Here is a 25,196-nt window from a genome sequence, read left to right as displayed (position 1 = left end):
AATATTCAAGTGATAGCTACTTTAATAGAAACAATAAAGAAAAATCTCTGATGGTTGACGCATTTCAGTTGTCTCACTGTGTGTATGATCCTATTGCCCAAACTTAGTGATGTCACATAAAAGGATTGTGGCCTTTTAGAAGGGTTAGTTTATACTACTACAAATGGTCAAAACATTAGAGCAAAACTGTTAAAGTATTCCTCCATATCAGTAAAAATTCATGACTAAATAAGCAACAGTCAAAGTTAAGGTTCATCATTACCTTCATTACCTAAAAACATCATTATTTAGGTACTATTTATTAAATGTTTAACAGTCAAAATCCCACAAACATGCAACCCCTAAAGGTCATCAGATTCAAATATTGCTAAATTCTAATTGGTGCACAAAAACTACTTGACATCACGTTTTCGTGAATGAACTCCACCTGCTTCAAAACAATTGCGAAGACAAAACTGCACAGACAGAAATCTGGCAGGTGAAATATGGTAGGAGAATTGAGAAAAATATATTTTCAGGGACCTTTAAGCAGGTGTCATGTGTCAGCCATGTGTAGTCTTGACATGGGGTAAAATATTTATGGCTCAGCATTAAACTAAATGACTTGTTAAGATTTTGCAGTGATTGCCTCCTGACTGCTGCTGTGACTGTATGAAAAGAGCAGTGCAGGACTGTTCAAATGTGTAATACAGTAAATATCAAAATTGGGCCTGTATACTTATAAGTATTGTGTGTGTATTTACCACAGAAGAAACATGTGCTTCGTTAGCTTGTTATGCTGTTTGCATGTCATGTACAGTAGAATTGTATATCTGCGAACCTCCCAACATAGTTTTCGGTCTTTTACGAATAACAAAACAATTCCCAGAGAAACCTTTATATTGTCTAGCACACCTCAGTGCTTCATATGAGTAGACATGGAGAATGGCTGTTAACTTGCTTGCATGCTACGTATGACGACGTCTGATAGAACCTTTTTAATTCCATATTTATTCAAGATTAGATCCACTTTACTGACTAAACCATTGAGCAAACCAAAGGCGCACTTATGTCTAGTTTAAAAGGGCTTTCTTTATCTGCGTCTCCTGTTGCTTTTAAATGGAAATTCTAATTTCATACTTACAGTACTGTTCACACAGCAATGAGGGATTATTACCAACATTTACCTTACACACTGAAGTTCATTGTAGTGATTTTGCTGTACTTGATCTGAGACCTGTCACTCTGCACTACACATCATGGCTGTTGGACTATATTTAGACTCCAGTCAGGCAATCCTGGAGAGGACTGTGTGGTTCAGTGGGCAGTAGTGTTGAATGCTCCTCTGGGCACTGAGCACACATGCAGAGTGGTAGAGAAAAGGGGTGGAACAGTTGCTGGGGCATGAACGCAGGAAGGGAAGCACTCTGACACTAATAATACGCTGCCACTGATTTCGCTGATTAGCTCCTTTCTCTGGTTGAAGGTGTATTATTCCAGGAATCAGCTGCTGTTGTGTATGCTGGGAATGAAACGCTGCCAAGTTGGGTTTTTGAGAAGCACTGGGCTACAACCAGGGATCACGTATTCTTGGACTTACACTTATTTTCGTCCCCTCATCATCAGGATCAGGCTCTGGTATCATCTCCATCTGGGAACACAGAAAGAAAGAGCTTTAGCAAAGTGATAACAGCATGCTGAGTACAGTGCAGCTCTCAAAGAGCCACTCTGAGAAAATGTTCAAATGTGTATTTTATGCAAGTCAGACTCCCTAAATCCAGCTATGAGATTACTACGTCGATTCCCAAAAAAGGCATCGTCCACTGACAGCTATAAATCTTTCATTCCGACATCAACACACAGTTTACAGACCGAGTGACCGCATCGCCACTGTTCTGCCTTTAAAAATAAATGCACAAAGATTCAACTCTTGCCACTGTTTTTTTGATTTATTTTTAGATTCTTTGAGAGGTTCTGTTGAGAGAAATTAAAGGCAGCTCCCAGACGCTGAAGCGAATTGAGGGGAGAAACTGGTTCAAATCAGGATGCTGTGTGACAAACTAACAGCTTCCTGAGACAAATTATGCCTCAAAACCTCCATCAGTCTCTGCAGTAAAAATAATATTACCCATGAAAGCTTATGACAAATAATAAAATGTCAGGAGGCCTGGAATAGCTTCTTGGTAAAAAAAAAGAAAAATTCAAAGCACAAAAAAAAACACTGAAGAGCTCTGTAGCTCCTGGGCTCAAGAATTTGTCCATGTTTGAGCCCCAGTGGCATAATTCAAGCACGGTGGCAAACACTAAGCCTACAGCCTACATCATGGACTGGGCATTGATTTTAGAGGCTATAATTTATTTACACCACATCTGATGCCAAATGGATGTGTGCCCGGGAAAAAAAAAAAAAAAAAAAAAAGTCTGCTGACTACAAAGCTGAAGAGGAGCAAGAGTGGTGCAGCAGAAAAAGGCTTGGGAGGAGGAGAAGGACATGGTAGCTATTGGCTCCCTGGCCGAGACAAAAAAGGAAGGGCAGGAGAGGGATAAGATGGCTACTTATGAGCATTTGCAGGGGAGAGCGTTCCTTCAAGTGCTGTAATTACCTCGGAGAAACCAGCACTTTTCTCTGGAGGATGCTCGGCAGACAGGTGATTAATGAGCAGAATTAGGAGCCATGGCTTTTTTTTCTGTCTGCATGTATGCATGACTCTTACATCTTGACTTCACAGTTGGACCTGGCATCCTCCATTGTATCGAAGAGACGTCTTTAACGGCGAGGCAGGATTAATTGCCCTCGGTCTTGGCGTCGGACTGTTTCAAGTCATCAATTTCAGCCTCCTTTTTTTTTTTTTTTTTTTTTTACAAACTTCACAGTGGTTATACGAGCTGGCTGTGCAGTCTATATATGTCACCTGAGAAGGATAAAGTTAGAGTGCTTCACTGGAGGACAGCTGCTCTGCTTGTCTCCATGCAGTAGTTTGCTGCTGTATTTTTTGGAAAACATGGTCACAGTGACAAAGATAGAGAAGATGGAGGAAAACAGTTTAATTGCTTCTCACACATTTCATTATAGAAAATTCTCTAGGGCTATTAAAACTCTATTATTTCCAGCTTCGGCTTCCAGTATAGATTAATAATTTTGCAGTACAGAGAGAATAGTTTTGATTTTTTGTTTTAATTGAAATCCTTTACTGACTTATAAAATAATAAAATTGACTACATGTTTTTGCACGCTTATCTGGAGCTCTTATTTAGCTCGCTTAAGTCTGAGAAAATAACCAGATTGATGTCATCAGGGTGATGTCAGCTATTAATACGTGTGAGCAGCCACAGGGAAACCATACTGTCAGCTTATATCGGGGCAATAATGTAGAGCAGAGAATCGGCAAGGCAGAGTTTCAACTGTGAGCTAAACCTGTGTCCGTTCTTTTCTTGGTTTCCTGACAGTCTCCTTTAAGTTTTGACCACTCAGTGGTTTCACACTTTCATATAAAACTGCATCATTTTGCATCACCTTGTGAATCGCTGCCATCTCACATGATTGGCTCTAACAAGCGCACGATTACTTTCAAACTGAGGCCTTTGTAGCCAGTGTAACACATCCAGTCTATTAACAACTTGGCCGTTAAAAAAAGTTTTTAATACAAGGTAGAGTTCCCCTTTGGCACCAAACATCCTTAACAGCCACTGAGCAGTCCGCCTCCACAGCTTTATTATTTGTATTATATGTATATTTTTAACTATTAACTATGTCCAGAATGGACATAGGAAGACATATACACTTGTATGGTCCTACCCCTTCTTCATAACTCAAACAATTAACTCAATATTTATCATATATACAACTCACAACCAACTACCCCAATGTGCAACATAAATATCCAAGCAGTGTCAATCAGATATAACTTAGACAGCAGGGGTGTACCCGAATACAAATATATTATTCGGCAAAGCACAAATAATGAGTTTTATATGAATATTTGTTTCATGCAAATAGTTTAAAAATGTTTCTTTTTGGGAAGAAAAGTAAAGCTTAACTCAGTAGTCATCGATGATCTGGGAGACTCCAGGTTGAGACCCAGTGTGGATGTAAAATTAAAAACGTAATAAAAACAAAAACACGATTTTTAAGCCTCTTTCCACTTTTAATACAAATACAAATAATTTTGCTGCCTCAACAAGTACAGATACAAATACAAATACTGGACTCTCTGCGCATCCCTATGAGACGATTACCTCAACATTCATCCTCATCACTATACCTCTTGAAAAACATTTTTGGACATATTCTTGAATTGATATATATTTGGACTGTGCTTGAGTTCTATGTGTAGCAGAAGTGAAGTAGAAGCATACATTTGCATAAAATGGAAATATTCATGCAAAATACATGTATCTCATAACTCGATACTTGAGTTAATGTACTTATTTACATTATACCACTGGGATTGAGGAGGTTACTGGTTGCTAGGGATGCAATCATTTACTCTGGTTTCTCTGACATGAACTGCTCATAGCAACACTAAGTGGGACAGTGCTTAAGGCTTTTTTTTTAGGATTTGGAACTTTCTCATTCCCACCACAGTTGGTGTATGAAAACAGGAGGTCAAATATTCAAACTATTTTTTTTTTTTTAAAGCTACTTTGCATCTTTAAAAATATCTAGATTGCAGCTTAGTTAACCCCTGTAGCCATTTTTTTGGATTAGGTGCATTCCTCCACCTTAAGTGAGGTTGCCGTGAGTGAGTCAAAGATATCCAGTAAATGAGCAAAACCTGACTAATTACATCAGCCAACATACCTTCAAACTTTGTGCGAGGGCTTAAAAATGACTCACATGAATTTGTCAGTGTAATGAATGAAAAACATATTAAATCCCAAAAAACGGAAGTAATTCTCAGGTTTACACAACTGCATGCAGACACCGAACACCCACAGCAGGATCACGACCCACAGACTAATCATACACACCAGTATTTTAGGGCTGATATCTCTGTGCTCTGACTCCAGGTCCAGCTGACTGTACTTTCCTTATTCACACAGTGAGAATAAATCCATGTCTGAGTTCACCTTTACCTTTCAAGCATTTTTCAAATATTTTATCTAAATTGCCTCTTTGAATTTGCAGGCAATAAGACAAAAAATGAGGCATTATTTTATGAGTGTGAACCCATTAGTCACCCAGCACTGTGCAAATGCAATTAAGGTAATTGTGATATAATGAATGTCCAATATCAATTCAGAATCCTGGCATTTATCATGCAATATTAAATACATTCATCTGCAACTAAGTTGTTCCCATGTGTCCTTAAATATTGTATAGTAGTAGCAGTAATATAGTATTATTATAGTATGGTATAATATTGTATAGTATAGTAGGGATGTGCATAGAGCTCAGTATTTGTATTTGTATCTGTATTTGTTGAGGCAGCAAAGTTATTTGTATTTGTATTTGTATTTGAATAAAAATGGAAAGAGGCTTAAAAATCCTGTTTTTGTTTTTATCACACTTTTAATTTTAGAAAATTTAAGTGTTACAATAAGTGTTCATGAATAAACTACCTTACGAAGGAGGTCCCCACACCAGGTCTCAAACTGGAGTCTCCCAGATCATAGACGACTGCGCTGACTACTGAGCTAGTACTTTACTCATCGACTCATTGCAGACCACTACCTACTAATGCACCCATAACACAGAGACAGCACACCATGTAGAAGAACTTCAAAGGTAATTCTTGCTTTGCACTTTTCATTTATTGCCTATTTTTTACAATCTCACTTTGTGGAAAGGAAAAGGGGAACAACAGGTTATGGAGAGTCCCTTGGGACTTACCCCTGATAGATGTAACAGCGGAGCAGAGGAGAAAGACTGAGATAACGATGTAAATGACCTGCAAACTAGTATTTGACATGTTTTTTTTTTTCCTCCCAAAAACAAATACTTTTTAAAATATTTGTATGAAACAAATATTCGTATAAAAACCACTATTTGTGCTTTGTCGAATAATGTATTTGCATTCGGGCACACCCCTATAGTATGGTATATTATAGTAATAATAGTAGTAATAGTATTTTTTAGTTTAATAGTAAGTAGTAGTAGTTTAATAGGAATTAGTAGAAGTAATAGTAGTAATAGTTATCTACTAATCTGATGGTTGGTGGTTTGATCTCCGGCTCCTCCAGTCCGCATGTCGAAGTGTCCTTGGGCAAGATACTGAACCCCAAATTTCTCCAGATGGATGCGCCAGCAGTGTGTGTGTGTGTGTGTGTGTATGGGTGAGTGAGCATTAGACACATTGTAAAGCGCTGTATCGCTCCTGATGAGCAGGTTGGCACCTTGCATGGCAGCCTCTGCCATCAGTGTGTGAATGTGTGTGTGAACGGGTGAATGTTGGCATGTAGTGTAAAGCCCTCTGAGTGGTCAGTAGACTAGAAAAGTGCTGTATAAATGCAGTCCATTTATCATAAATAGAACAGATAAAAAATGTTAAAGTATTAACGCTTTTTTAGAGAGCAATCACTCGCATTTAACTAATTCAACTATTGCCAAGACCGTCTTTTACTTATCTAAATGTGTACCTGACAAATGTTCCCTGAAGTAAGTTTCGAGCCTGTGACAGCAATGTAAAAGTTTTCAATGACACTGTCAGAGTAAACCTCCATTAATTTTTCATTTATATTTCATTTCTGTCGCATGAATGCCTTCTGAGCCAAAGCTGCGGCCGCTTGCAAGTATCTCAGTTTCAATCGCTTGTCTCTTTATTGCAAAACTCCTCCACCATGACACGCTGCCATTCTTCATGCAAATCTCAAATTGACTTCTTGTAAAATGTGCTCCACAATTATTGCGCGTCAAAAAAAGGCTTCATTGAGTTCCTGAAACTAAATTAACGTCACACGAAGAGAAATGGTCATCATTTAAAATGAAATATAAACTAGACCACCCGGTGTTGGTGTGATTGTATTACGGCTCTTAATGTGACGGGATGAGATCTCATGTGAGAGCCCTGACCCGGATGATAGACATGCATGAGCAATGAAGTGCCCGCTGAAAACACATTAATGAGACCAGATATTGAAATGATACTGCAGTTTATCCAGCAGTCATCAACACAAACACTCAGAGGAGGTTAAACTAAGGCCATGGACTTCATGTGACACATTATACCCCTATAATCTTATACTATGGTCGCAGTGTAAATGTGTCATTATGTGCTGTGGTGAAAAGCTTATCATCACCAGTTTGTATAATATGACACCTGCTAAGCTGAAATATAGGAAAACACATCAAAAAGACCTTTAAATTGTCATTAAAACATGATGATGATAGGAAGCAATAATATTTAAGTGCCAGATGCTTCTGTGATGTGACATTCACCAAAATCAGCCTTAAAACATATTTTTTGTATAGACTGTGAATGGTAGTGAATGCAGAATTAAAAATAAAATGTATAATGAAAATTATATTAGAATTAACCATGTCTATGGCTCATTCATTATGTTGTTGCAATACAAAAAAAGTCCACCTTTAAAGGAAAGGGAAGCTCACAATCATGTAACTAAATAGTCAGTGGTTATGTTGGTGGTCTTGCCATTTATCTCTTAGAAATATCATCAATCACTGTTAACTGGTCTTGTTTTTAAATTTTATCATGTATGTTTTGTGGCTCTGATATTTGATTTCAAAAGAATTTGGAAGTGATAAAGGTCTAAATAGAGAACACTGCTCTACCTGGGTGTCACATTTGTGATTGACAGACACAGTTTAAATTAGTGTTAAGAAAGGGCACCATCCCAGTTTTAGTGAATGGGGTAGCCTACTACAGGACAAAATGTTCTTTTGGCTGATTTATTTGACCCTCAGTGTCAAAGTGACAGTTTTTCCGAATAAATAGTCATTTGTCACCTACATATATTACAGTGACCCACTGGAAACAAACCAATATACCTTTCTCACAGAAGACATTTTAGTAGTCAGTAGAAAAAGCAAAGGTGTAAATAATAGTTAATGATACTTGAATTCCATTTATCTGTATCTGAATTCATTCATTCATCACTCCCTATATAATACTCCACAGTGAGCAGTGTATTGAGATTTTGGACTCTTCTGCTGCATTCACATCATATTCTTCAGACAGTAATTATAAGAAGGGGAAAAAAACCCATCAAAGTCAGTTATCTGGGATTTCTGACAGCTACAATATCTCTCACTTGGCAAAAAGAGCTGTATAAATGTAAATACGTAACTGAACAAAAGTAGCTAATTTAGGCTGTTTATATGGTGTGACTACAAAGCTAGCAGTATCTAGCATCTTGGAATAGAGCTAAACACTCTCAGGTTGAAATATGAATATGAAATTTTCCCATTCTTCCCATTCTTTTGTAATCATCATCATTTTGCATCATCACTATATTTTTGAGGGCTAGTCTAAATTTCACACTTATAATTCAGACACTAAAGTGCCCTATATAGTAGAATAATTGCACCTCCACCATTTTTCACCAATCAAAGTGTCAACGCTTACAAGATAGCTCCCTTGAAAATAAGCAACCTAGGACTTCATACAAGAATTTATGTGACTTTGTGCCAAGCATAACTTATTTTTTTGTTTGTACCTGTAATCTTGGAGGAATCCCAGAAACCACAAACATCTTCTCCACCTGCTAAAGGCTAAACTTCCTGACCCACCGCACCACTTCTTCTTCTGAAGCTACATCATAATATACCACAAAGCTGACAGACAATTTTCTCCCTCATTTGCAAAAAGTAGAATACACTTTCCATCTTTCAGCTGCTGCCTTTCTTCATGCTGCTGGTCAACCCTATGTCACCTGCTATCCCATTATACCGAAATGAATCGCTCTTGTGTCATAGAATGTGAAAAGAGACAAATGGATTTTTTTTTATGACACATAATCCAGTCTCACCGTCAGCATTCAGCACAAACAAATTTCTCATTTTGTTAGGTTGAACTTGGGGAAGCTGCTTTCTTGTGTTTTCTTTAAGTCATGTTTGCTTATTGCCATAGCAACTTAAGACATTGATTTGTTGTGTGTTGCTTTGAAATCATTTGAATTTGATTTTTAGCTTTTGTGTAATGTTATATACTTACACAGTACACCACGTTTATTTTTCTAAAGATATAGAAGAGAACATGACTCTTAATCAAGTTTCTAAAGTACCTACACAGCCATAATAACAGCTATTGTCTGTGTTCCCTGTACACCTGGATCCATTTTGTTATTTCCTGATATGTCTCTCTTGTTGTAAAACTGGCTTAATGTGCACAATGTGACATAATGTCAGGATATTTCCAGTGCAGCTTCAATGAGGTTTGATAACAGAGAATGTTTCAGAGATCTGAAGAACCATGTCTTGGTGTCAGTCTCTCAGAATCAAAGAGCGAGGGTCTCTTTGTAGAGCCGCCATTTGCTCTGATACTCAATAATGATAGAAGGAGAAATCCATCACGGACGAGGCCGAGATAACAGTTTCTCTACCCACGGCAGCAGAAAATAGACCAGCATCCAATGTAGCAATATGATGATATGTTTTGCGTAAGACAAATATAACCCACAACTGCATGTTCCCACTTCAGAGCTAATCATGTGTACGCCCTCTTTGATTGAAAGCAATGAGTTCACGGCCTCTCTCTCTGAGGGATGTTGACGAGGCATGTAGGATATTGTGAGCTGAAGTCATGGTAGACGGGGCAACCTCTGACACATCGAACATCACAAATGGATGATGTTAACAATATAAGAGTATGGGTGGGGAGGTTTTTTTTTTTTTCTTGCTTCAACTGATGTTGATGCTGTGAAAGAAAACATCCGCAAAAATGCAGCACAGAAGCTAAAGTAAGAATATAAAAAAAGGTAGTTTGATTTGATTAATATGATACAAAGACAGCTGCCATAATTGTAGATAAACACAGAATAATCTCCCTCGTTCTATTATGGCTATAAAGAGATGGCAACTGACAGAAGACAACCAGGCTGAATTCCTGAGCTAACTAGATACACTGATACAGAGAGCAATTAAAACCAAGTATAGACAGTTCCTTACATCATCTTTTAGAATATACAGCCTCAAATTTTAAAAACATGACATGTCATCATCTTCATCAAGGAACAGCTTGTATAAAAGCACAACTTGTACACATGTATCCCAAATACACTGTGCAAGACAAGATGATAGCAATAGCAATGTTACAAGCAATGTAATGTGTTTAAATATATATTGCATATTATCACTATTGTCCTTAGTCCACTGAAATACAATATGAAACATAACTGGCAGATCAGATAAATGCTCCACAGCCTTTTTATTTTAAAAAGTTAACTTAATGAATTTGTTAATTAATATTAAAGCATCTTACAGTCTACTGGCTGTATGAGAACAAAGTGAGGGGGAGGTGGAGTGCTCCGCTGTGTTATTAACGTCATGTCTCCAGCAGTGGAGAGCAGCCTCTCTGTTGCTCCGTTAGCTCAGGGAAAGACATCGTTGTCTAAGGCACTGAGCGGGTGCAAGGTTGTTGAAGTGAAACAGACTGAGCACTGACTTATTTTCTTCACCTCAGAGGTAGTTGAAGTTGTTTAATTCTGCAGTGTGATCATTTTTTTGTGAATCGATGCAGAATCATCCACATCCGCGTCAGGATGCATCTCAGAATAGATTTTTTCCCCCACCCCTAGTTTGGGGCAGAGGTTGCACTGTCCCCAGTAATCAGAGTAAAGTGGCTGATGGCCCCAACCATCAATACTATCATTGTTACTGCAAATAACATCTGCTGATGATGATAGTGTGACACAATCAAAAACTCTAGAGCAGCTACATAATGGGCCTCATGCTGAGATTGTTTTGTCAAGTACTGTTTCTCTCCTGATCTAAATCATTACTATGTTTAAATGGATATTCCAGCAATTTTGTTTTTCACTTCTATAAAATTGAGGGACTTGCAAGACAAAGATTTTAAAAAGAATGGTGAAAATCAAAGCAGCAGAAACCAAAATATCCTGACTTTTAGTCCCTGTTCCCAAAACATCGGATCCTTATACTCTCTATTATGCAACCCAATAGCATCTTTTTGTTAGACTCTCCCTGATTTATAAATGCCCAAGTCTTTCAAACTTCACATGCCTAGTTTGTGAGACATGTCAGCCCAAGCTGAGATAACCCTGATGACATCATCATTTTGTCAGACTTAAGAAAGCTCCTCCCAAGCCACAGAGCACATTATACAATTTCACTAATTTCACAGGCTGAGTAAAATTCCATGTCACCAATAAACTGATCTTAATGTGTAAAATCTGTGGGAAGTAGGGGTGTCCCCGAATACAAATACGTTATTCAACAAAGCACAAACAGTACGTTTTATACGAATATTTGTTTCATACAAACATTTTAAAAATTATTTGTTGGGGGTGTTCCCCAGAGATAAAGCTGAGCTACAGACACATGCAAAGTGCTCCAAAGGGACTCTCCATAACCTGTTGTTCCCCTTCTCCTTTCCACAAAGTTAGGTTGTAAAAAATAGTCAATAATTGCCTTTGAAGTTCCTCCCTACATGTTACATGGTGTGCTGTCTCTGTGTTATGGGTGTATAAATAGGTAGAGGTCTGTCTGCAAAGAGGCGATGAGTAAAGTTTTAGCTCAGTAATCAGCTGATTACTGTGACTCCAGTTCAATACCTGGTGTGGGGACCTCCTTCGTAAGGTAGTTTATTCATGAATTATTATTATAACACTTTAATTTTCTAAAATTAAAAGCGTAATAAAAACAAAAACAGGATTTTTAAGCCTCTTTCTACTTTTATTCAAATACAAATACAGATACAAATAGTTTTGCTGCCTCAACAAATACAGATATAAATACAAATACTGGGATATCTGCACATCCCTAGTGGGAAGACCCTCTAAATTTGGCTTTGGTCAATCATTTATATATTCTATATTTATATATATTACAAGTATTTGCAGTATTGCCTTGAATTTACAAACATGATTGATTGGTTGGGTTATGTTTAGTTTTTAATGAAAAGTCATTGGTCACCATGTCAATCCAGGGTAATATTGCAAATACTCATAATAATAGTGTAATTATTTCAACAAATATGCAATGGACTTCATATATTTCAGTTATATATTTTTTAGACTTTGATACATTTATCATACTCAGTTTGTTATTAGAAAACCCTGGGTTCCATGGCAATTTATGTTGGAATTTTTTTGAGCAAGACCTTTACCATGTTTTTAGAACATTATTACAAATTCATCAGACTTTTTGGGTGGTGCAGTTACATCATTCTGTTCAGTAAACCTTTAAAACTAAGCTACTTGACATGCTTACCATTGAAACTTCACTAAAACATGCCTCATGCCAGGGGAGATTTGTCTGCTTCTAACTTGAAGGAAGCCACTTAAAAAGCTCTGTTTTTTTAAAAACCACAGTGATCGCTAGGGGTTTAGGGGTCTAACATACTTAAGCGCTAAGCACATAAGTGCTACAGATGGCTCAATTTCTTCCATTCCAGAGCACCAGCATACCAAAGAGAAACCTTTACATTTCTGCTCCTAGATCTAGAAAGGTTTCGGTCTGCTGCACTTACTCTACCAATGTGAGACTCAACTTCTCTTACCTTCTCTGAACAACTGGGAAATCTTCCATGTAAAATCCTATCAACTGTATAAAGTTGGACTTGATATGCTCTTTGCTCAACTAAAAACCGTGGTAGCTCTCTTAAAATACACATGACTCCTGTGATACAGCCCAAAGCACAACTCTCACCAGTTAGTTTGCTTCAGATCATTCAAATTGTGAAATACACATCAACAAATCCAGACGGCAATAGAGGAGTAAGTTCTGCATGTTTAAGACACCAACAAATTGACAGTGTATTGATACTCAATGACACATCTCCAATTATGATGGATGTGTCTGCTGTTTTGGTGCCATTGAGTTCCAATTACAGCTAGGACGACTTAATCATATCTGATAATGAATATTAATATTATCAAATTATGAATGTTGCCTGCATATCAAATCTGATCTCCAGCTGAGGCCCTTAGTGGCAGTGTGCCCCCTCTTAAGAACAAAGTAAGACCATAGTGGGTGTAAAGTTAGAGTATATAAAGCACAGTAATGCGCCCTGTAAAGTGCTCCCTAATTACAATGCTCACTGACTCCCGCTTGAAGATGTTTTGGGTCTAAGCTTAGTTGTTAACCCTAATTACATCCCACAGCTGACAGGGGTCCCATTCACATGCAAACACTAATCCCCTTCACAGCCCATTGGTTTATGACAAGAGCTATGTTAATTACATGTAAAGCCTGCAATTGTGCGTGTAGAAAACATGAAAGTGCTTGAATTGTGTACAATTACTCCATTACTTTATCCAGTGAAGGGTAAATGATCCTTTGACAAGCCAGTGTTACAGGAATTAAAGACCAAAGGAAGGCTCCCCATTGAGCTGTGGGATGGTCTCAAAGCACAACTAAAAGAGGAGGTACAGTAAAAGATCGCTCTATGGACTGACTAAAAAATGCCATAAAAATCATACGCACTGCATCACTATTATCATTTCAGCTTTATTCATGACATCTAAAACATCTATACACACTTTGGCAGCCACATTAGTGTTGGAATGAGGACATCAGTCCCAGTGCGCAACTCTGAGGTCAGAAATCTGAGGTTTGTCCTCTTTTCAGCTACCGCTCTTGTAAATAGCCATGCGGACGTCCACAGACATGCACTTGACTCTCTTTGTGTCCGAGCATCACAATCCCACAGTGTCAGCTTCAACAAATTACAATTAGTCTCCTGGGCCTAAAGGGATGCTGGAGCACATTCAGCTCTTTATCATCTGTTCAAAGCTCATCAACATTGCTGCACATAATTGTCGCATCTCAAACATGTAAAAATATGTCTTTAACCCTTGTGTGGTGTCCGGGTCTGTGGGACCCATTTTCAGTGTTTACTAAAAGAAAAATGATGCAATGATTTATTTTCATTATCAAGCTGAGACTCATTAGCTTTGGCTCATTTTATATGAAGAACATGTGGATGAACACATTTTCATTGAGTGCACACCCCATAGTACAGCCCGTCCTCACACAAAAAAATTCAGTCCAGTAAAAACCACCTGTAGTTACATTTACGCCATCTAGTGGGTGGGTGACATTTATCAGAAAAATGAAATTCTGGCAATTATTTGATTTATTTCTTTAAATCAGTTACAACTATCAAAGGTTAAAAACTTCCTTACTTAAACAGTGTCATATTTCCTTTAATTGTGATTGGTGTCAAACTTGAACTTTTTAAATTAATTTCTTCTATTTTTAGTTTAAAATTGCCTCTCTGTGCTATAATGCACAAGCTTTGCAACCTTCAGATATATCTACTCACAAGAAAAATGTATAACCTTAAACTTCACACTTTTATTTTTTTCAAATAATGAGAACAAACTTGGAAAAAATGAGAATCCACTCACCAAAACACCATATTTAGTTTTTTTTGTTTGTTTGTTTGTTTATTGTTTTGTTTTTGTTTTTTTTAATAACCAGACCGAAGCCTGAACACTGTATTGTTGGCTGCAGCTGTAATTACTCATTACTGTAATTAAGCAGCTATTTTGGTGTGCTTGTCTTTTGCCTCAGTTGGAAATTGTAATCAATATGCTGTGATGAGAGTTGCATTGCATTCTTTCATCATCCACTTGTCAGATCACTTGTTTAAACGAGTTCACCACTGTTTAAACAAATGATGTGCTTCAGCAAAGCCAGAAACAGCCTCCAAGAATGTGTGTGAGATACCTCAACAATAATCTGTCATGCTTTGAGATAAACAACCTATAAATATGGCTGTTGGACAACACAGCAACCCCAGCCAATTAGAAAAAAAAAAAAAAAAAAAACATCTCCTGCATTGAAAAGGACTGGCTCACCAGCCAAGAAGGGGGCATTCAGAGTGGGAGTGACTATGCAGATACACGCCAATACACACAAAAGTGTTTCACTTTCCTGTTTTATTTCAATGGTTGTGGATTTTGTATCGCAAAATATACATAATCCTGGCTGTAATGGAGGAGAAGGAAGAAGAAGACTATGCTGTTATTATAAAGTGCAGGGATGTCGCATCATTGTGGTCTGGTGGTTTGCCACTTGTAATTGCAATGTTTGGTCCCACATGTCCTGTTTCTCTTTGCTGTCAACTGTCACATAGAGGCAAAAATGTAAAAATAATGAAATAATGCAGGGGAGCAGAATTGTCTGGATCCAGAAGAAAGAAGCCTACTTGACAGCCCATATTAGCAATCAGTCATAAAAGTGTCATGAACAAGCGTCATGAGAGGAAAAGTAATAAGTAAGACAGGAACTCCTGAAGACCTTTTACACGCACAAACACACTAGATCTTAATGACATCAAGTGCTCCAGTCTCAGTGACAAAATATGGTGCTTGTCATTGTCTTACAAAACAACACATGAACAGTTTCTTATCTGACGCCTCCATCTGCGTTTGTCAGTGCTTTTCAAAACCATTAAAAGTGACTTACAAAAATTAATAATTTGACAGTTTTCTGATGGGAATAGGCACAAAAAAACTATGTCGACTGTTGGTAGGAAATATAAAACAGACAAGTCTCCTGCACCAAAGTCACACGCTTGGTTGACTCATCCATCCACCTCTACAATACCTCCGTAAGAGATTTTGTGGCATGGTAGCATCACATTACTTTCATATTTGTTCTGGACAGATGAGTCATAATCACCTGAAATCTTTCTGAGGTGAACATAGCAGCTCAGTTTAGTCATTTGAACAAACATCAAAATACAGATAAATACAGAGGTTTTTGAGGAAAGTCTCTTCAATGATCAATGTCTGTCCAGATCGTAGTGATGATTGATGGTTGGTTGGTTGTTTTCTATTTAAAACTCTTAATCTCTTTATCTCTTCATAGTAAAACACAAAAAATAAGTAAATCCATGTCTGTGTTCTCCTTTTACAATGAGTAGATTGTAAATTAGCTACTTTTTGCTTGGCTTACACCTAATTTTTCCTCAAATAATTTCACTTCTGCATGAATAAAATAATTCCCAAGTTAACTGTGCCTAACTTCAGTAGGGTTCTTTAATGCTCTTTCCATTCCTGCATGCAAATCTTCTCTTCATACATGCTGTGCCTTTCCTTCTTTTAAACTTCTACCTAGGAGGGTTGGCGCATAGCAAAAGAGCAACCAATAATCAAAGGATGGAAAGCGACAAGCTTAGAAAAGGGCGTGATGAACAAGCATGAAAATGAATCTACACCTTTGAGAAGCCCCAATTGATTTGGCAGTTTAATTTTTGTCCTGGTTGGCTAATCCATTTCCAGGGAGACAAAAAAGGTGAAATGGCATGGCTGGAAATGAGGGGACAAAGGCAAAGGCAGTCTCAGAAGAATACCGAATGAAATGAGAGACACTGAGTGAAATGTCAATTCAAGTCGACGGCTACCAGAATGACAAAGTGCTCACTCCTTGCAATCGGAATGCCTAATGAGAGCCGAGAGGTGACATTTGAGGATAACACTGAATTGTGACAGCTTTAGTCCGGTTTTTAAAGCTCAACTGGGCAATTTTGAACATTGGCAGCTCTAACTGACAACTGTTTGAAAAAAAGCTGAACGGAAATCCTCAAAGGTGACATCAGCCATTGCTCTAGTCAGCTTTACCTGGACTGTGCATTGCTCATTGCTGTGTAAAAGACACCTTTGGATAAATTTAGATTTCTGTCTTCTTGTGACAACGAAGAGGACAGCATTCAATCTAGACAAAAGGGTGAAACTGCAGCAGCTTAATTAATGGGAAGCCCCTTTCTCTTCAAGCCCCACTTTGTCACTTTTACATCAATGTTTAGCTGTCTGCAGCTTTGCATCAAGCCATTCAACTTCCAAATGAACTCTGTCCTCTTTGTGTGGGAAATCTCTTCTCTTTTCTTCTTTTATCGAGGTACATTACAATATGTCAGCAATCTTGGTAAAAAAAAAAAACCCAAAAAACAGTAAAACAAAAAAACAAAACACAGCACAATATGGTCCGACCACATTTCAATGTACAGGATAAACTCCTAATGAGTTCACAAAACTTATAAAGATTCAAAGCCTACACCACAAGACTTTGGGAGAAGAAGTAGAGTCTCCTTTCAAAGCGCTACATATGGCTGTGGTATGCTTACAGTAATGGTGTTAGACTGTTAAAAAAGACCCGCAGGGGTGGCCTAATAATGGGAGCAGCACATGAAAAAGGTCTTTGAAATAACTAGATCACAATTACAAATGAAGCCACACAAGCCAGTCATATCAAGTTGAATGACAATTAGCAGTATATGTGTCAGCAGAGAGAGTGCAGAAGATGTTTGGCAGTCACCACTGTTATAGTGAGCAAAATGTGATTTTAAAGCCATATGAATAAATTAATAGTTGCCTAAACCACAAATTATCCGGAAGAGAAATGGTCACAAAAACAACACATTTTCTTAAGCCTATGAACATAGCATACACAGGGCTGGCTGTGTTTGCTATGGATATATGGATGTTTCACCTTGGCACTGGTCACGGGAAAGAGCTGCACTGAAACCATGTTCCTGACAGTACCTCCATTATCATTATGCTAAATGCAGAGTAGCTTCATGAACAACAGGACAAAGTCTAAAATAGCATCCTGAAGTAACATACAGGGATGTGCAGAGGGCCCAGTATTTGTATTTGTATCTGTATTTGTTGAGTTGTATTTGTATTGTATGCGAATAAAAGTGGAAAGAGGCTTAAAAATCCAGTTTTTGTTTTTATTACACTTTTAATTTTAGAAAATTAAAGTGTTACAATAAGTGTTCCTGAATAAACCACCTTACAAAGGAGGTCCCCACACCGGGTTAGGGTTAAGGACTAGGCTGACTACTGAGCTAAAACTTTAATCATCGCCTCATTGCAGACAGACCTCTACCTATTTATACACCCATAACACAGAGACAGCACACCATGTAACATGTAGGGAATAACTTCTGCTTTGCACTTTTCATTTATTTGTGAAAAGTGCAATGTCTGTAGGGAACACCCCCAACTCGGGGAGTCATGTCCAAATAAAGAAATGTGTGTCATGTAGCAGGTGGATGTGACTCCCCTCGTTGAGACCTGCTGATAGACGTAACAGTGAAGCAGAGGAGAGAGACTGAGATGGCGATATAACCGACCTGCAAGCTGGTATTTGACATGGTTCTTTTAATAATTTAATCATTTTTAAAATATTTGTATGAAAAAAATATTCGTAAAAAAACCCACTACTTGTGCTTTGCCGAATGACATATTTGTATCCGGGCACACCCGTAGTGACATATCTAAGCAAGAAACGTCCAACATCCATAACAACCACTTTAGGATACAGCAATGTTTAAAGCTTCACAAGGCAAAGCAATAGGCTTACTTTGACTTTATAGCACAAAGAGCTTATGTTCAAATAGTCAAATTAGAGGTTAGCTGAACTATGGCTCTCCTATAGTACTTTGCTATTGTGCAGGGAAATTTGAGTGTGTTGCATCAGTATACCTGGTTCAGGATATTTGGCAAGTATTAGGCATTGCGCACCTCAATGGAAGGCAGAGAACACTGACAGGATGTGTAGATACATGTTTTATTAACCTTCTAAAACATTATGGTGGGCTACATAAAGCTTATAAGTTATAATATCAAGATGTATTTTACTCTACTTATTGTGATAATTGTGTTGATTCTATTTGATGAAGTATAAATTTTACTGTAAATAAAAAAAACAACTATTAAGCTGTGTGTATGTTGTATAATGACAATAGCAGAAATAAAAAAAAAGACCTGGAGATGATAAAAGTATTTAAATCAAAATGCAAAAACCAATATTAACACTAACAGGGACTAAATGTTGTTTAACTATCAACCAAGCTCTGCATGCAGCAGGAACAGTATCTACAGGCTAACAGGCTAACAAGCACTGAGTCTACTGTCTGACTGTGGTACATGAACAAATGTGGCGAGCCCCGAAGCCTCCAAGCAGTCTCTTTGGTATTCTTAAACATACGGGCACCAGCTCAGCATGTACGGGAAGTGTTGAGGGCAGAAGTATGTATAAGAGCTGGTATCAGTATCAACAGCAGACAAGTCAAGTCAGGTCGAGTCAAGTATACGGGTTTGTAGTACTGAACAATCTCAGTGTAGAGCACATACTGCTACAATAAGCCCCGAGAGGGAAACATGAATCAGTCAGTCACCATCCGCAGTGCTTAAAGCTAAACTTTGAGTTTGTAATACTATTTACGGTTGTAATGCTTCTATTTTGATCTCTGGCAGTTAATGTGATAACATGTAAAAGCAGATTATGCAGAAGATTTTTGTCAGAATGCAAGAATATGACTACTTCCTGGAGGCAGTATGTACCAGTGTAGACCCGATACAAATCAAACACAAAAAAAGTCTTCTGTCATCATTTGCCAGCACTAATTTGCCACTGATACTAGATTAGGTAACAATATACACTTGGTATGGTGTTTTTAGAATGAACATGAAGCAATTTTTATTGGCAGTGCAACACCGTCAATGCAAATATGTGCATGGACGCAAATAGGTGCAAAAACCCTGGGTGGTCCATCCATGTTGAAAATATTTCAACTTGAGCAAAAAATGCATGTGAATCCCGAGGCTTTATCCAATTCATAAAAGTAGGCATAGGAAAGGAAAATAATTGAAAGAACTTGAGTTCCTGGTAAGTTCTGAGATCAGCGATGATCTGAGCTGACACATATGCACTCACAGAGCCACTCTCTACACACAATGTTATACTAGCTAGCTACAGCAAATGTCTGTCTATATATTGGCTGTTTGGGGCAAATAAACACCAAGTGCAAAAACACTCCAGTGGATAAATTTGTGCAATAATGCAAGCAGAAAACTTGCTTTGCATTCACACCTTAACTGTGAACAAGTTCTCAATTTTTGCTGTTCAGGAAACCATGAAATCAGCATCATCCACATGATTAGGTGCAGCGCTTTTCTATCTTGCTAATGTATCCATTAATTTCTTTTATGTAACTGGAAATGGTTATGAACCAGTGATCAGAATTTGTCTTATGCCTTTGGATAAAAATTATCCATTAGAACAATATCAGTCTGATAAAATGATGCTAATTCAGCAAGTAAGGTACTTAATCTTGCACTGGCAAAAGAGAATAGTAGCTAAATAGTTTGGGTCTCACTAAAAGGGGGAAAACTCTATAGCTTAAAAACTGAAGAAATGGTAAATGACTAAAGAAGTGAAGCACAAGTTTGGATCACTGATGTGACATTTCAGCTGTATAAAAACTGCTTTGGCACATCAATATAGTTTTTTAGGTTTAGTTAGGCATTTTTGTTGTCGAAAAAGTATTTTATTTTCTGTATTACTTTTGAACAGTATAACCATACCCTTCTGTTTCAGCAAAGCAATCCCTACAACGCCCCTTCAAAGCCACTAGTCATAAAATAGTGTGCCTCCAGGGTCCTGTAGCGTTACCTATAGCAACATCCCTGATAACACATCTGCTGTCTGACAGTCACTGGAGACGAGGGAGAATGAAACGCCTGGCACATTTTAATATGAACATTTTTTGTGTTTTTCAAAAATCAAACTGAACCTTTCACCACAAACTATCATGTTATATCACTTTACAGCCTGACAACTTAAGCTGCAAAAAGCGTTTTCAACCTGTAAGTCCAAACGGGGTAAATATATCACTATTGATCACTTAAAACTGCAGCATACCACACACAGCTCATGTTTACCAACCAGCCTGACGTGTGGTGCTTCATAGCAAAAAGATACCAGAAGGGAAAAGAAAAGGCAAAACATCTATCATTTCCCACAAAACTGGAAATATCTGCCTCTGAGGTGACGTTACACCTCGTATTTTTCTGCTCTACTCATAAAATGCGTTCTTTCAATACTTCCTGTTCTCTGAGGAGTTCTCTGGCAGTTGTCATTTCCAACAACATGAGTTTTATTGTGTCCCATTTCTCATATGTGGAGTCTCATGCACTGCTGATGGGTATTCAGTATGTACTGGATCTGAGATCAGTGTTTCAACTCATGGATCAGGAGACGTTAAGCTCTATTTCTATTTTCTTACAGGGTATGCAATGATACAACAGAGGATGGATGGTGGATGGATGGTTTGTCCACTGACATATGTACAGCTCTTGAATGCAATTTAATAGGGGTGTCCCTAGGGTGTCCCCTGTATTTAACATTAACATAAAATGAACATTTTAATGTCATGAAGTGCAGAACAACATCAACTCAAAGTAAAATAAAATGTACAATATTTTGGATGAAATAGAATGAGATAAACCTAATAAATAACAACAGCAGCTTTGATATAAATGCTTCTCTCCAGGAGTCACTCTTTGAGCTCCCATTGTCTGTCAATTTCCTCGGTCAGTGTAGTCTTAAGGGCTTTAATGACTGTGCTATCATCATCACACACCACCAAGTGTCATTTCTTAATGTTCATGAGCATTGGAACAGTGGCAGACAGCGATGTGTTCATATCCTGTGACAAAAGCTCTGTCAGGGTGATTACTAGCTTGAGAACATTGACTATGCTGTTCTCCACTAGGATGTAGTGAGCTCTAGATCTTGGTCGAACCATTTGCTGACACTTGAATCTGTCAGAACAGCTCAAACTGGCCCCTTTTGCAACATCTTGTATTAGTTTATGCTCAGCCACATTATGTTCTCACTGTTTTTCTGCAAGCGCTGTGGTGGCCTTTGAGCCTTTTTTGAAGTGAGAAACGAGGCGCCTTGACACAGCAACAATGCAACACATGTTTCCATGTTTCCCCATGATGGGTCGTGGGCCAATTGCCTCACATTTCTTTATTACTTTGTAAATCACTGCCCTTGTCGATGTGTATTTTGCATACACCGCATGCCTGATACCATTTTGCAATGACTCGACTGTGAGATCGGCTGTTGAATCAGGTTCCTTAGGTCAAATCGTAGAAGGTCGACTATTCGGAGTCACCCCTACAATTTAGTATAATTTCTGACAGTTTCAAACAAATGTTCTCATTCAATGTTTGAAACAAAAGCTAATAAAAGATTACTATGTGATTATGATGATGTTATGATGATGGCATTGGCTAACAGGAGCGGGGGCATTACTTCAGGACTTAAAGGTGCAGTTTGTAGAATCTAGTTGCATCCAGCAGAACAGACTTGCCAGAAATGGAATATAATATTCATAAGTATGTTTTAATTACTGTATAACCACCTGAAAATAAGTATTGTTGTGTTTTCGTGACCTTAGAATGAGCCCTTTATATCTATATAGGGAGAGGGAGTGGGTCCTCTTCCGCCATGTTGCACCGTTTCTACCGTAGCCCAGAATAGACAAACCAAACACTGGCTCTAGAGAAGACCTTTCATGTTTTTCATGAGTTTCACGGCCACCGTAGATCTCCTACATGCTTGGAAGGGGAGAAGGAGGGGGTATTCAATTGGTTACAACCTTACAGCTAGATGCCACTAAATCCAACGCAGTGGTCCTTTAACTTATCATCATTATCAGGGACAAGGAAACATCTGTTACATTGCTTGACTTTTTGATCCATCTGCCAACATCTATGACTTGCTATTTAACACAGTGTATTTATATTCAGTCTGCACATTAATGCTGACTCACAGTGGGTGCAGGCACAAGCAGGGAATTCTGACTGCAGTGAACCTCTGTCCGTTAGATTTGTATGGGGGGGACTTTGCATCAAAATACCCCCAACTACAGACAGAGAGGATCAGCCCTTAATTTTAACAGTTCTGTAAAACTCGAAGATGTTTGCATCATCAATCATGTCGGGATCTCGTGCTCATTAAGACACACGGTCACATTCATGTTGAATAATTGCTATAATTATGCGATAGCTATTGCTTATGCAGAGAATAATAACAGTCTAAGATATTATCTTACTTGATGGAAATTAATTGGCACATCAATCAAAAAATCAGGAGTTCCAGTTTGTTGTTTCCATGTCAGCAGCATTAATAAATGCTATATTCAATCACAGTTTTAATTATGATTCCAAACAGAGTGGATTTTATCACAAGATTAACACAAGGTGACAGGGAGAGTCACATATTAATATCTTGACAAGCTTGGAGTTATGGAGAGACGTGTCAAAAGGTGTGTTTTGTGAGACGCACTGGAAATGGACACAATGATACCACAGATGCTTCAGATCAATGTTCCTTAACCATTGCTTTGGGGTTTGGAGTTGAGCCTTTTCACTTTTTCCTCCAGTGAACCATACCCAAGGAAGGTATGTGTGTGCTGCATTATTGAGAGACTGTGCTTCAGTGGTGCTTTGATTCTATAAGCAATAGACCTCTTTAAGCAGATAAAAAGTTTGCAAGTGTGAGAGAGAGAGATTCCCTTCAGAATATTTTGCCATGAATCCATATCAGCTTTGAAGTTCAGATGCTTGACTTCAGAAGGTAATGAAATAGTTATCACTAAATTTCCCAAAGTTAAAAGGAAGAAATGAAAGCACGGAAGGGAAGAAATTGCAGTTAGATGTCACATTCCTTTAAAGAGACTGTGAAACTGTGAAAAACCGAGCTTGATTTCTCATGCAAGAATTAACTCCATGAATATAATATATTAGGCTTGCATTACATCATTAAGACATTATGTGTAAAACATTTTCATAAATCAGAGCATCCACTCCTGTACTGACAGTATTAAAGCTTTCATTCAGTTCAGCTATCGCAGGGGATGAGCCCCGCCAGTCCAAAGCCACAAATCATGTGCCCATCAACCTGACACACAGCCATTCTATCTGTAAAGTTTAATTGCATGTTGCTGGTAGATAATGAATAGTGTTTCAGTTTGAGGCACAACCTTGGACAACTTCTTCAACTCTCACCGGCAGGCATTAGTGTCTTAATCAATTTTATGAGGTAAACGATCACGGTGGAGATGTCGGAGGTGTGGGTGTTGGGGGAAGCAGATGGAGGGAAATAAATTGTGAAAAAATTAACTATATTGCAGATGTTTGCAGTTATGACAGGAAAGGTTTGACTTTAATGATATGATGGTGAGCAGTATTGATTAATTGTAGTATCCCAGTGCAGCAGCCTGAGTACCTCTCTTTGAATTTTTAAAGAAAGGATTTTATCTGATAAGTACCAGCAGTCCCTGTTGGCTTGTTACAACACTTAGGTCCGGAGCAAGATATCTTAACAACTACAGGCCAGATTTCCACACTTTGGTCCATGCAAAGGTAACTCGAAAACAAAATGACTGATTTCCATGAAATTTGCTGTGGATGTTCTTGATCCCCAGAGGTTGAATCCTGATGTTTTTGGTGAGCCTCTAGTCCTACCATAAGGCCAAAATCCTCCCTTGTACACAAGAAAAAAAATCCCATAACATTTACTGATCACACTCATGCTCTCTAGAGGATGAACCTGTTTCATTTTGGACTCCAAGTTTACCTCTAGCACCATCCTAAAGCCAAAGCATCAACTTTGAACTCATGATATACACATTCTCATTGGGATAATCCTTTTTAATTTCAGTGCCCTTAATGCTCTACTAATGCTCCACCCACAGCAAACAATTGCCAATAAATCCCATGTGAAGACCAAAACCCACAATTAACTGTGTGTGTATCCAAAGTTTTATATATCTGCTTCCTCTGTGCCATAGAGCTCCATTGTTTTCCAAAAACTTAAAAAAAAACACATTAGTGAGCCACATTATTGCACTGGGTGCAGCTACCTTCATTATGATGAACACACACGCTGTAGTTTATTTTTAGGTCGGCCCCACAAACCGCATCCTGCTGTAAGAAATACTCACACTGTAGAACAGAATAGAAAGTGGAATATAAATGATAAGCTACTACCCCCTCAGCCAGTCACATTACATGTCTTATACTTCCAAAACACCTGTGCAAGTCATGCTATTCTTAGTACCACTTCTAAAACCCATCTTCCACCAAAATCCAACATCTCGCCTTGTGCTGCCACATTTGATTGAAACTCCTACTTGTTAGAACCTCTCCATCCATGGGGAAGCAAGGTCTGGAAAGTAATGGTCACGGTGCTGCGTACAACGGTTGAGGCAAAGAAAGTAGAGCCCTAAGAAGTCATGTTGGCTGCTAAGTGGGCATTAAGGTTG

The 25,196-nt window shown here is 38.2% G+C and overlaps 1 protein-coding gene and 1 long non-coding RNA gene across 2 annotated transcripts in view; one reads left to right on the top strand and one right to left on the bottom strand.

The window, feature by feature from the left end:
- Positions 1–25,196, top strand: part of LOC137173418 (uncharacterized) — a 116,789-nt gene that overhangs the window by 32,026 nt on the left and 59,567 nt on the right. The gene's annotated exons all lie outside the window — the stretch shown is intronic.
- The window catches only part of vstm2a (V-set and transmembrane domain containing 2A), an 85,418-nt gene that overhangs the window by 19,499 nt on the left and 40,723 nt on the right, over positions 1–25,196 (bottom strand). The window contains exon 3 of the mRNA XM_067578232.1: positions 1,580–1,630. Within this exon, the coding sequence (XP_067434333.1) occupies positions 1,580–1,630 (51 nt within the window). The remainder of the gene's footprint in view (positions 1–1,579; positions 1,631–25,196) is intronic.

This window comes from Thunnus thynnus, chromosome 21 (genome assembly GCF_963924715.1).
Source record: "Thunnus thynnus chromosome 21, fThuThy2.1, whole genome shotgun sequence".
NCBI lineage: Eukaryota > Metazoa > Chordata > Actinopteri > Scombriformes > Scombridae > Thunnus > Thunnus thynnus.
Note: the sequence above shows the minus strand (reverse complement) of the source record. Positions and strands in the feature narration are given on the sequence as shown.